General features: G+C 41.8%; 1 protein-coding gene across 1 annotated transcript; it reads right to left on the reverse strand.

Moving 5' to 3' along the window:
• Positions 1-656: 656 nt before the first annotated feature.
• LOC107323969 (claudin-8-like) lies at positions 657-3060 on the reverse strand. The gene has a single exon (XM_032448619.1). It carries the CDS (start codon positions 2754-2756, stop codon positions 2082-2084), a length of 675 nt encoding a protein of 224 aa, XP_032304510.1. The 5' UTR covers positions 2757-3060; the 3' UTR covers positions 657-2081.
• Positions 3061-14301: the final 11241 nt, after the last annotated feature.

The raw sequence follows: 14301 nt of genomic DNA on the forward strand, positions 1-14301 counted from the left end.
CTTTCTCCTAGGGATACTTCTAGAAATCTTCTTGCATCTTCTTTCGTATTTTTACAACATCATTGTGTGCTTTACCAGGAACAGATAAAACTATCCAGTGTAGCAGTGGTGTTCAATATTCACAGGGCTGTTACAGAGATGTCACACTTACTTATCTCACTTTCCACTGAAGCTTTCCTCAGACAGTTAGATTAATACTGTATGAATCATTCCATGTTTTGACAGCAGAGATAACTACAGTGCAGCTGTACGTATGAATGTGGTTTTCTAAGTGAGATCTTGCACCCACTTTTTAGAGGGTTGAACTCAACAAGTACTTTATTGCAGACACTGTTATAAATCCTGGTGTTCTAGCTACAAGTTCATGTAGGATCCTCCAATTTCTTTTCCCCCCAGAAAGAGATTGGATGTGAGTATAAATATTAGTGAAGGAATATGAAGGAAAAATAAGCACATACTGCTATATTACAAAAAGTTCATGATCATTACACATATACACATTTAGAAATAATTTGCTTAAAAATAAGGAGAAAAAAATAAAGTTACATACACAAGTAGACAGGCTCATTAAGGCAGAAAAAGATCTCTAAGTCTCCCAGTCCAACCATCAGCCCACCCCCACCATGCCCACTGCCCACGTCCCTCAGTGCCACATCCACACCTCCCTGGACAGCCCGTGCCACTGCCTCACTGCTCTTGCTGAGAAGAAATGCTTCCTAATATCCAACTTGAACTTTCCCTGAATATCTTAATATTGATCTTATAAACACTACAAAGAGACAGTTTTAGAGTAGTGTGAAGATTATTTTTTCTAGCTTGCTCAGAGTTGCATGTTATGAAGAATTTGATTCTGATTTTTCAAGTAGTAATAGTCTAAGGAATTTGCCACAGAATTACAGATCACATCATAAACTTTCTACAAAATATTTAAAACAGTCAATCACACTTGAGAGCAAAAATGTTGTTCTCCATTAAACACCACAAATTGAATTGTGTCATCAGTTAAGTCAAAGGCAAAATGCCATTAGTTTCCACAGGCCCGAGGTTACAAAATTCTATTAAAAATATTATCACTATTGATTAATTTTGGTCTTTTCTTACATTAATTTTTATGGAGCTACATTTATTTTTCTGTAGACTTAGTTTCATTACATTGTTCTTTATTATGGGTACATGATCTTGTTATTAAAAATATTGTTGAGCTTGTTTTGGTGTTAGCTGTTAGAAAATATTATCATTGTTTATGCTCTTTTGCCTATAAACCATGCTGGTATGAGTGGATCTCAGCAAAAATATGGGCCTGACTGATCAAAAGATCATTTTTCACAGGCATATATTTCATAGCATCCTGTGGCAGCTAGCCAACACAGTCCAACCTATGCAATACTACAAAATGTTCTGAGTTACAAGGAGTTGGGAAAACTGCCACTTCTAAAAAGAAGGATGTGAATGAGTTCGACCTTTATGGATTACAAAAGAAATAGTAACTTTCACCAAAATGATGGTATTTAGGATGAATATAGAGCTGTATTTGTTCTCTGAAATAAGGGGTATTTTTCATGTATTTCAGCTTACCTTCCTTTGATGAATAAATTCCTCACAAAACTCTCCAGCAAACCCACAGTAAATCAATCCATTAGTGAACGCTTTTCTTTTAAACCATTGTTATCTTGTCCTTATTCACTGTTATCCCTCTTTCCCAGGAAAGAAAAAAAAAAAAAAAGGAATTATAAGCTCAGCACCCCTTTTCTTTGCAGTAGGCCTGTATTTCATATCGCCATGGAACTTTAAGCCCTTCATTTCTATTTTACACATAAAATGCAACCCAAAGCAGATCCACGCAACCCCAAAGCTATTCCAAGTTGCTATAAGATAGCATTAAACATTCATCTTCCCATTTGGTACAACTGTCCATGCTGCAGCGTTACTCCAGAAGAGCCCACTGAGGGTTGTATGCAGTGACCACAGCAGCAGTTAGAACAGGAGGAAAGGCAACTTTCATTCAAATCCATCCAGACAGATTGAACAGTTTTAAAAAATGCCTAAAGAAAAGATAAGAATGAGGAAAAGGCTGGAGGCATCTAGACGTACTGACTCTTGGAGTAGGCACTTTCGGTGGTCCCGTGCAAGTGTTGGTTGAGTGGCAGCTGGTGAGGAGGCACAGAGTAGTTGTAGCTCCTGGTTTTCTCACAACAGCGGCAAAAGCAGCAGAATATGGCTCCAGCAGCCATAAGGCAGAAAGCAGCCACCCAGCCCAGATAGAGGGCCTCACCAAGCTCCCTTTTCTGTGCCACATTGACCACAGGGTTGTAGAAGTCCTTGATGATGGTGTTGGCAACCCAGCAGATTGGAACGAGTGCAGTGGTACCTGAGAGGATGAAGAGGAGCCCAGCTGCCAAGAGGATATAGCCCTTGGTCGGCCAACCGCTCTGCCGGCACCGCGTGCACTTCATTCCAACAGTGGCAACTAGGAAAGCCAGGAAGGAGAGCACCGACCCAGCACACATCAATCCCCTGGATGCCTGCAGGTCTGGAGAGAGGGCCAGCACGGAGTCGTAGACCTTGCACTGCATCCTGATGTTGGCTTGCCTGATGCAGTGCATCCACAGGCCTTCCCAAATGGTCTCAAACACAATGATGTTGTTCTCGATGAAGGCAGACACCCTCCACTGAGGCATGCCCGTGACTGCAAATGTCCCAATCATGCCGAGGCCACCGAGGAGCAGCCCGGCAATCTGCAATGCACCATTGATCATGTTGCCTCTGCAAGGTGTGCACCGCTCGGCAGGTTCCACGAGATGGCAAAAAAAAAGAAAGAAAAAAAAGAAAGAAAGAAACTGTCCAAAAGTAGCTTTCGTTTGTGTGAAGAAAGTTCCAGAGTCAGGCTGCGCAGCCTTAAATCAGCTCGAATCTGGCACGCGCTACCAGGGACTTGGCTGAGCCTTTGTCATCTTTATAATTCCCAGGCCACCACTGACTCAAAGAGGCAAACCGAGCAATCAAGTGGAACAGCTTTCCAAAGCAAGAGTCAAGACGAGACGGGGTGTGTGTAAACCGGCAGGAGCCACTTAGTATAAATGCACCTTCTGGGATAGGTACATTTGCATTGAAGTTGATTATTTGTAAGTTTAAAAAAAAAAAAAAAAAAAAAAAAGCCCTACCCTTAACCCTAGGTTTTGTCTATAAATTTGTCAGAGCCAAGGAAATAGACTCTGCAGGCAGAGGCTGTGTATGCTGGTGCACTCAATGAAGCTGTTGCCTTGAATGTACAGTACTTTGCTTCTGACCCCAGCTCAGCTCAGGTTCCCACAGCAGCAGTGGCAGTGGGCCAGGAAGAAAGCAGAGTTGCCTGCCCCACCACTGGGCCCCTGCCTGCAAAGCGCTCTTGTTCAGAAGCCTGGAGAGCACTGCAGCAAGAGCACCAGGGAACAAAGGAAATCAAAGGGACAAAGGGACTCTGAGATTGAAATGGATATCTCCTCAGAGGATAGTCAGAGCTTCAAAACACCACTGAAGAGTTAGAAAGGAACAATAAGAGTCCTCAGACCTGCTAATACCTGTATACACATATAGCTTTATACTTATACTCTACAGAGTATGTGGGGATAGGCAAATTTCTGGAGATGTCCACGTGCTTCAATCATTGCACGGAGTTGTGATTTATACAATACAGCGTTTTCCAGTGTAAAGGTGACCCCAGCATTTATCATAGCACCATAGTATCATTAAGGCTGGAAAAGACCTCTAAGATCACCCAGTCCAACCATCAGCCCACCCCCACCATGCCCACTGCCCATGTCCCTCAGTGCCACATCCACACGGCTCTTGGACACTCGCAGGGACGGTGACTGCACCATCTCCCTGGGCAGCCTGTGCCACTGCAGCACTGCTCTTGCTGAGAAGAAACTCTTCCTCATATCCAGACTGAATTATCCCACGATGCAGTTCAGTGCATTGAAAATTATTGGCTCTCCAGATAAAAAGTCATCAGAGGTACCAGCATGCAAACAAACACATTAGAAAGACATCATTAAAATAATAGTGTAAATTAAGTATAATTATGGATAGCAGGTGAGCTGTACATCGAAGATATCTTCAGTGACCTATGGACAATACTGGGAAGTTCAGGTGAAGGACATCGTGAAAGTCAAAACTATTAAAACTGCAAACAAAAATCTAGAAAATAATCAGACACAACAGTGGATTCTTTCTTCCCAATTCATGTAACTATGAATGTATACATGAAATATTCAACCTGGATGTGCCCTATCACAAATTAAAAAATAGACATAAACTAGGATTTTTTGTTATAACTAGTACTCCATATGTTAAGACAGAACTAATTTGTTACACTGTAAAAGATCGATGTAGGATGTAATTAGCTAGATATTAAAATACTAATTTGCTATAATTTGAACTTTCTTCCCTCTAATTTGTTTCTTGCCATTCTTATTTTTTCCCTGGTTATGTTTCTGTGTGTCTGCATAAAAGTATGGTTTAGAAGGCAGGAAATGTAAGAAGTACTCTACAAATCTTTCCATAATCATTTTGGATGCCACAGCCCCCTGCCTTCCCAACCTCTGCTTGCCGAGACATGACAGAAGGACAAAGGCAGGCATCCTCTCCCCTTTCTGACCCCCTGAGCCCAGATTGGGGCCAGGTGATTTTCCATTATACTCTTTTGGTTAAGTTCATCTCTGAAATCAAACATACTGTCTCCACGCCTCTCCTAGATGCCTCCTCTGAACAGTGCAGTTTGTCCAATGTCAGCTCCAAAACCATTTTCATGGGTGAGAAGGAAAAAGTGCCTGCTTTTTGCATTTGCTCCTCCTGCTGTTGTGCTCGCTGTGAGGGAGTCTGGATCTGTGTAACCAAAATCACTTGATGCTCTGAGTGCTGTAAACTATTCCTGTCATACCGACCTGTAAGGACTTTAGGAAAACTGTGTGGGGAGAAGTTCACAGTCAGTCTGAGCCATAGAACCAAGAAATCATACAGTTTCAAAGGAGCCTCTGAGTGTCATCAAGTCCAGCTCATGTCATGCCTTTCAAAGTCATGAGGAAAAGAACCCAGCCAACGTCCTTTTCAGTCATCAAAAAGTCCCAACAACTTCCTGGAGGAAGAAAGTGGTTAAGCCCAGTTCTCCAAATTGTGAAACAAGAAGGATTTTCAGGAGGCTATAAATGTACAATGTTTTGACACTGCTGAAATGGATTTTGCATATGAAATACATAATAATGTAAATATCATTGCGTCGCTTGGCATCCCCATGGTTGCCATTCAAACAGCAAAGAAAATGCTACCAGCTTGTAGCAGAACAAATAAACAAACATTTTAATAGCATAGGAGTAAGAAAACACAAATATGAGACAAGCAACAGCATTGATTCTTCTTAAGGACTACCGAGATTCTAATTTACAGGACATGGAATGTAATTAGCTGAGCAAATATAATTTAACCACATTATTGATTAATTTACAAAACCATTAAAGCTCCCATATAAATTCATGACAAGATTGTGTCCATGCCAAGGATTTGGTATTTGCACACTTAGGATTAAATTTCAGTGCCTTGTCTTGCTTAAATCCATTTCCAAAAGGAAATAAGAGGAAATCTTACTGAGCATTATGGATTGCATCTGCTTGTTTACAATTATAACACAAGAAGGGCAGGCAAGTCAAGTATCTCACTGGTATTGCTTGTATTCAAACATGACACTTCAGTACAGGGAAATAACGTAAATATCTGTGGTTAGCTGACAGTACTTCACTGTTGGCCACAGGATACAATCCACTTTGTTATAAAACAAATATGTATACACATCATTTAACTATTTTTCTTGTGTCTTTCTATTTTGCTTTCTCTTTCGGCTTTCCTTTCTCTTTAAATTTTTCTTTTCCTTCCCTTCCCTTCCCTTCCTTTCCCTTCCCTTCCCTTCCCTTCCCTTCCCTTCCCTTTCCTTCCCTTCCCTTCCCTTCCCTTCCCTTTCTTCTCCTCTTCTTTCCTTTCTTCTCTTCTCCTCTCTTTCTCCTCTCTTTCTCCTCTCTTTCTTCCTCTCTTCTCCTCTCTTCTCCTCTCCCTCTCTCCCTTCTCCTCTCCTCCTCTCTCCTCTCCTCTCCCTCCTCCTCTCCTTCCTTTCTCTCCTCTCCTCTCCTCTCCTCTCCTCTCCTCTCCTCTCTCTCCTCTCCTCTCCTCTCCTCTCCTCTCCTCTCCTCTCCTCTCCCTTTCTTTTCCCTTCCTCTTCCCTCCTTCTTCTCTCCCTTTTGTCTTTCCTTGTTCTCTTCCCTTTTCTCTTTTCCCACTATGTCAACAACACCTGTACACTGATGTCAAAGCTGTTCCATGTCTACTGTGTTTCCATCTCTGTGTTTCCAGCTCTGCCCTCCTTCCCTTTCTCCTCTCTGGAGTGGGTAACTCAGTGCAGACACTCAAACAAACTATGTTTTAGTGAAGAACCAGAGACTAAAGAAATTACAGCACTACCAGAGTGGAGAAATGAATAATGTTTCAGGATTGAACTTGGTTGTTTTGTCTGTTAGCTGCAAACTAACAGGACGTCACTATCAGGACAGTTCGTTTCTCTGTCTCTTCAGCACTTCGGTAGCACCTTTGCCAATAAATCCCCTTGTGTAGGAACAAGAAGGGATTTCTCACCTTCCTTACATGGCTTTTCTTATGAACACTGTTCACACTTCAGAAAGGAGATGGAGGGAGGAGATAAACCTATGATGGGCTCAGCAACCACTTAGAACCATTTTTCACAGATTTTCTGGGAATCCACTGCTGCCCATGAAGCAGTACAGCCCCTGTGTCCTTGTCATGACCCACATTCAGGCACTAAAGGTGATTTTAGTAATAAAATACACCAAGAAGATGCATTTTAAGCACAATATCCTTCCTCTTCTTGAGAAAATAGCAGGTTTTAAATTCCAAAATCATGAAGTGCTAACAGCAATCACTGATGCTGAGGAGGAGGTGGGAAGAGGGGGAAGAAGTTGTTGCTCAGCACCTCAAAAAATCTCACCCTGCATCAGTAGCACATTGAAAAGAACCCTGATTATTGATGTTCCTGGGGAAAACAGAGAAGTGTTGATGTCAGACAAGTTGTTCAGCATTTGTTTTCTCAGAAGGCTATTATTACTGTGTTAGTGAATATGCACTGCACTGTGGCTCACCCCGGGTACACTGTAACCCTGCATTTATTTTTCACCAAGATCTTTTACCTAATGCAGCAGAACATGAAAAGCCAGTTCAGCATATCTATTGCAGGCAGAAACAGTCACATGCGTTCATAATCAGCTTCACTGAAGAGCCACTTCTTTTCAGTTCAAGTAGCTGTTTCTCCTGTGCCATCTCTTGCTGCTAACAAGGGACCATTGTCTAGATAGCAAATGGCACAATGACAGAAATGCCAAAAGCAATAATCCTTGGCTAGTAATGTAACAGCACTGCAGATAGTTCTTCTGTGAAATATTTTTGTCTAATATCCCAAATAACTTTACACATTTGGTTCTCTTGCTCCCTACGCTTTAAATCCCATATATAAAATCCATGACAATGTGATGATGTTCCCCCTGGATTAACATGCGGTGCAGAAATTTCAATTTCCCTGCTTTTAACTTCTGTTTGTTTTGTCAAGTGTTAATGCAGAATAATTGCCTAAATTAGAACTGAGACATACAGGATTTGGACATACAGGATCCTGAAAAATAGGATTTCTGAAGATATCCAGTGGCTAAAAAGCATCAGAGAAAACAACTCCTTACATTATTTTCCCCCACACACTTTGGAGGCAGTTGAAGCCTCTTGGAGATCAAGGTATCTGAACAAACAGCTGATCTACTCATGCTGATGAATCAATAGGACAAGAGGGAATGACCTCAAGTTGCAAAAGTGGAGGTTTAGGTTGGGTATTAGGAAGGATTTCTTCTCAGCAAGAGCAGTGCTGCAGTGGCGCAGGCTGCCCAGGGAGGTGGTGCAGTCACAATCCCTGGAGGTGTTCAAGAGCCGTGTGGATGTGGCACTGAGGGATGTGGGCAGTGGGCATGGTGGGGATGGGCTGATGGTTGGACTCAGTGGTCCTAGAGATCTTTCTAATCTTAATGATTCTGTGATTCTACTATTCTATTCTATGATCCTTGTAAGAATAAATAGCAGATTATGCTAAGTTAGAGATGAAAAACTAACCATGTGGTGTCATGAGAAATGGAGCAGGTAAAGATTGTACGTAGATTTTTGAAAATCTTTCTGCAAAGGACAGACTGGTTCTGAGGAGGTTATAAGACATTTCTGTCTTCAGATTCTCACAACTGATGCTGAGATCCTTTGTTCTAGGGAAAGGACTGTATCAGGAAGATAACTTCTTCCTTCATTCTTTGAAACCCATCACCTTTCTGCTGTGAAGTGTGTAGGAACAGAAGGTGTTTTGTATGACAAACCTTTTCTTCCATGCAGAAAGAGAAATGATCACAAATTTGAAAGCCTGAGGTGAATACATCGCTTCATTGTGTTAAGAAAAAGTTTAATGATTGATGTGTTGAAGGAAATTTTACATCTCAGCTTATCCCATTCAGGTGATTACCTTACTCACATTCCCTAACACCTCCTGCAATTAGCCTACAATTTACACGTCAGGCCTTCCTTGAAATTAAATGTAACATAAGAGGACTTGATTAAAAGTTTCACATCTCCAGTCAAAACCTATCATTTGTGGCATTTCTGCTCCCACCCACTTGAAACATCACCACATTACCGTTCAATTTTCTCTCCTAAAAGCTCCCTGGGCTTTTATTTTTAGCATTCCAGACATTCTTGCTGTGAAGAGCTGCCCGCCCTGAATCATAAGACCTTCACAAGCGTGACATGATATTGCTTTAAAGATAAAAACGAGTGGCCATTACCTGTCTTCTGTTATACCCCAGGTGCCTCAGTGACTGCAGCAGGATTTCACAGGTGGAAATAAGAAATAAACTTCAGTTTTACCTGCCTGTATAGAATCTATATTCAGAGTTTTGCAGAGGAAATGTGCAGTGGATGAAAGGATTGTTTTCAGTCTATTTAATTGTGTTTTTAGTGTAATAAGATCATTGTGACAATTGTACATTTTAAAACCTGTTTTTTTTCCTTTGAAATAAGGTGCCTGACTTTACCTGTAATCAGTTATAGTGGGTGAGCAAAAAGAGATCACTGCAGCCTGGTGCGATTTCTGGAAAAAGAACAGATGAAGTAGTAACACAATACTTATCCTCCAGCAGACCAAACAATGCACTACAGTTTCAGTCTTTGCACAGCAGTCCCTGTAACACAGTACGTGTGGTATAACAGCAACCAGCAGCTGGCAGGCTTTTGGAGCACTCCCACACATTTTTGAGGCTTGCCCAGTGCTGCTGGCACCTCTGTGCCCTCCAGCAGATTTGCCTGTGCTCTCATCAGTCCGGCTGCTGCAACACTGACTCACATCCAGGCTTTACCCTGCTTCTGCAGATGCATGGTGGTGCACTGGCATCAATAAACCATTTCCCTCCCTATATAGCCTTTACAGTGTGTTTTTGACAGTAGGACCATCAACATAAATATGCAAGCTGTTTTTCAAAGAAAGCCCCTCAAGCCTGCAATAGAACTACAGAGCATGGAGTCCACTGCTGCACAGGGTGTGCTAGCTGCAAGCTCTCACCTGCCACGCTGCAGAAATCACAATGAAGCTGAGATGAGTGAGCTGATGCAGGCACCTGCTGTTGGCAGACATTCTCTATTCATTGCCCACCCTGGCCAGGGTCCTGCCTTGCAGTGGCAGGAAGAACAGAGCTACTGCTTTTACACATGGGAATCCATCACATATGAAAAAAGAAGGCTAACAACCATTTGTTGTCTATTATGTGGATACAGCACATTCAGGTGACGGTATGGCTGAGGACTACAGTCTTAGGTACATTTACAGAGTGCAGTGAGGGTTGTTTTGAGCACTGGCCCAAGGGAACACACTTATACTCCTAATACCCTTCACTTGTGGGTGCACATCACCCAAAGGCACTCCCCAGAGTTGAAAGGGGTCAAAGATTTATCCTTGTAAACTTTATATTTGCCAGTAGAGAGCTAGAAAAAGGCATATAAAGAAGGCATGTGTAACTTGGACACCTTTAAAAACAGAAGGAAGTATCAAAATAACATAAAGAAGAATTTCAGTGTTTTTTCCTATAATTATAGAATCATAGATAAAATTACAGAATGGCTTAGGTTGAAGGGGAGATCAAAGCCAGCCCAGTCCCAACCCCTGCCATGGGCAGGGCTGCCCCCCACCAGCTCAGGCTGCCCAGGGCCCCAACCTGGCCTTGAGAACCTCCTGGGATGAAGCACCGCAGCTTCTATGGGCAGCTGTGCCAGCACCTCACTGCCCCCCAGGGAAGGGATTTCCTCCTAACATCGAACCTAAATCTTTTCTGTTTTAGTTAAAAAAAAAACTACTTATCACTATCTACCCATGCAAAAATTAAGTTCTGACATCTGACAAATGGTTCTCTCTTATCAAATTCTTTTCCAGTTTGATCGGGAAGCCGCATATACATCCTAGTTTTTTTCTGGATTAAAACTTTCTCTTTTATTGCCAGTTCTCCTTTATCATCAGCTTTCTACAGATGCGTCTGTAAGGACCGTGGGCCAGGGGAAGTACACCATTGCTCAGACCAGGCTTCCCCATGCAGGACCGTACTTGATGCCCACAGGAGATCTGAGCAGCAGTACCAGGACACCTGTGATGCTAAAACACATCAAGATCAAGGCAAAGTATATCAGCTGCAGTGTTATTCACAGATCAATATCCTATTATATTACTTGGGGTGCTGCACTATAAATCTTTACAAATATTCCAAGAAATACCTGCATGACTAAGTGGAATAACTTCTTGATGAAACAGATGAGTGGAGGCAAGAAAAAGAAAGAACTTTCTGGACAGTTTAGTATTATTTATAGTCTTTGAGCAAAAGTGCAAGAAGTTGCTTAAAGGATGTTTTAGCCAGACAGTGTTCATCATTTAAAAAACAAAGTTGTTTGCTCAACAAAAAGCATAAAAGCGTAAAGAAAAGATGCAAGATGCAGTTTTGGACTAGCAGAACATCCTAAAACTAGGGCAGGGAAGAGGAGAAGACAGCAAGCTGGAAAGCCTGGGTTGTTTGCTTTCTCACTTGATGTTGTTTGTTTTCTCACTTGTGGAAGTTTGGTGGCCCTGCCAGGCAGGGGGGTTGGAACTTAATGATCCTTGAGGTCCCTTCCAACCCAGGTCATTCTGTGATTCTGTGATTCTGTGATTGATCCAAAGTGGGAAACTGTGACTGCTCAAAAGCCCTGGCTCCTGGTGAAAGCATCTCCTTGGGTTCTCCTCTTTACCTGTCCAAAATCCTTTCTCTCTCTGAGAAAACTGCAGATACGAATCCAAACTGTCACTCAGCTTCAGTACACAACTTTAGCCCCTGTATCCCACGTATGCACACTGACTGCTTCCCATCTCCCCCATTCTCCGATATGGCCGTTCTCCACTTACCAAGATGAGAGTCTGTGCTCAAATTTGTCTTCATTTCCTCTTAGTGCAGTACCTATTAACAGCATCTTAGCAATGCAAAATGCATGGATTTTATATTTGTTTGCAGCCCTCCCAAGTGTGCCTTTTAGACGACCACCTTCTCCTAGATTTGTGCTAACAGATATTGCAGTGGACTCACATTTGGATTTGATCTATTATAATGTAAACCATCAGCTGGAATGCTGCACTATTGCTTCCATGAAAGTACAGAACAAAAACATTTTTCAGTGATACAGAAATCATCCTGAAACATTACCTGTGCTATGACATAATACGTCCTCATATAAGTTAAACATATCCTCATTGGGAAAATCTCTGCTTTTCCCAAGCATTTCTTTGTTTGGCTTGATGACCTGTTCTGTTGGAGTGTGAGATTGGGACACACAAATGGAATGCAAGAAAAGCTGGGTGCAATTCTTCCAAGGACAGTATTTTTCAGTCCAAGCAGAGTTTGGCTTTTAGCAGCAACATATGCTGCAGCAAATGTTCTTTTCTGTTGATGTTATTCATTATCAGATGAAACTTCCAAACGAAATATTCTAGCAATGACAGAAATTCTAAATACTTAATTTAGAAATCTAATCAATGAAAAATAAGCTAAAAAAAATAATTCGTTAAATAAAAACCCATAAGTTTCTCCATATCATCTATTTAAAAAAAAAAAAAAAAAAAAAAACAAACCAAAACTTTCATTTCAGCATACTGAAAAGTATCACTGAATCGAAATAATATGAAAATTCTTATGAAAAACAAACAAAAAAATTCAAAAGGAAACTTAAAAAATATATATTACTTCATCTATTTCCCAAAAGTCCTTTTTCATAATGGTTAGAAAAAACATACTGTGTCCCATATACTGTATTCCCTCCCTTCACACATGCACACACTTTTTGTCCTTTAGAAATGCAGACTGTACAAGCTGTTATCTCTTGTTTACATCTGTTATAGGAAAAGGAAAGTGATGACACAATGCCACAGCCTTGGGTAGCAGATCTGGATGAGAAAGCAATGGAATTGGGTCTGAAACTGCGGATCATTTACATAATAGTGAGCCTCATGTATGTGTATGCATTTCCTGGGTTATAAGAAGAAGAAAATTCAGCATTCATCTATGCCATGCCCCTAGCACAGGATCGTGAAGATGTCACAACCAGAATCTGTGCTTGGCTTCAGCCACCTCAAGCCACTGCAACCTGAGCATTCATTCACTCACAGCTTTGCAGATGCCCACAGAGCTGCTTCTGCCCCTGAGCAGTGTACAGGCATTCACACTGGCATAGAAAGTGAAAGGCTTAATAAACTCCAAACCAGCATAATTTCAATAGAAGAACATATATTAATAAGTGTCCCAGGATCACAGAACAGCTTGGGTTGGAAGGGACCTCAAAGTCCACCCAGCCCCAACCCACTGCCATGGGCAGGGCTGCCCCCCATCAGCTCAGGCTGTCAATAGCCCCATCCAGTTAAGTACCTCCAGGGATGGGGCAAACACAAGTAATCAAAACAGAAACATGCACTTTATGGGGGGGAAAAAAAATCCTTAAATACATAGACCAGAATATTTAAATGATAGCACCCTCTCTAACTGTTTTATATCATTCTCATCTCTGCAGTGTCTGAGCTTCTCCGAGTTTATGGCTCTAGTGTTATGTGCATGTCAGTGAAGCATGACAATACCTAAAACTTGTTAACAGCCCTCATCAGCTTGTAAGCACCTAACACTTCCTAATTAATCCTGGTGATACTCATCAGCTGTAGATTGTTAAGTACAGTATGGTTATCTTTGTTCAGTGACAAGAAGACACTAATGTGCTTACAGCTCTCCAGCGATCAGGAAATATATGTGGTTCATGCCTCAGAATTTCAATATTTTATTACATTATGGGTATCATCCATTCTAGGATGGAAAAAACTCTTTTTTTTCTGTGCTTTCCTGAAGTACATACCTGCACTGTCAGCATTTCCAGCTCATTTTCTCTTTCTGTTAATTCATCAGCAATTTAGAAACCATGAGAACATCAGACTTGCTTACTGACTGCCTGCTCTATGAACGCATTGGTGAAACAGACTTTCAAGCATGTGTGCAGGGTAGGGAGCAGGGCCCTGGTAGGCTTTGCAATTCCTGCTAACCTAGGTTCAAAATGTCAGTGTTAACTCTAGATGAGTCAGTTACCTCTGAGTTCCTACTTTATGGATCTGGGCACTGGGTGCACATGAAGAGCAGGAGTGCACATCTGTAGGCAACAGCGAGCATCTCCTGAGAACACTGATAGGCCAAAAGGTCCACAACAGGTCAGCCAGTACATCTGCGGTGTGATCTGCTGGGACACGCACTTCACAACAGCCAGGCTCGTCTTGAATAAGGCACTCAAGTGCAAGCACCAAGGAAGCCGAACCATTCAGGGAAGGCTCAGAGGTATCACTTGATTCTTGCCTCTCTGCACAAAAGTATTGGTGGAATTTGATTTTGTTTGTTTGTTCGTTTCCATTGCTTTGGATTTGGGTGTGGGGGAGAAAAAAAACCAAATCTTAGGAATCATGCTGAAATATCTCCAGATTTTGAATGTTTCCCCTGATCATTGCAAGGCTGCAAGGATCTCAGGACAATTCAGGGTTACGTGTTGGACCGTTTGGAGAAGGTAACATTTTAAATGGCTAAGAGTTTACTTTAATCTAAACCAGATAGAGTTTCCTTATAATCTGAAAGATAGGAGGCTCAAAAGCACGTC

The sequence above is a fragment of the Coturnix japonica genome, chromosome 1, assembly GCF_001577835.2.
Source record: "Coturnix japonica isolate 7356 chromosome 1, Coturnix japonica 2.1, whole genome shotgun sequence".
NCBI lineage: Eukaryota > Metazoa > Chordata > Aves > Galliformes > Phasianidae > Coturnix > Coturnix japonica.

What these genes read in the sequence shown, in the direction of transcription:
- LOC107323969 (XM_032448619.1), bottom strand. Translation starts at nt 2,756, where the DNA reads ATGATCAATGGTGCATTGCAGATTGCCGGGCTGCTCCTCGGTGGCCTC.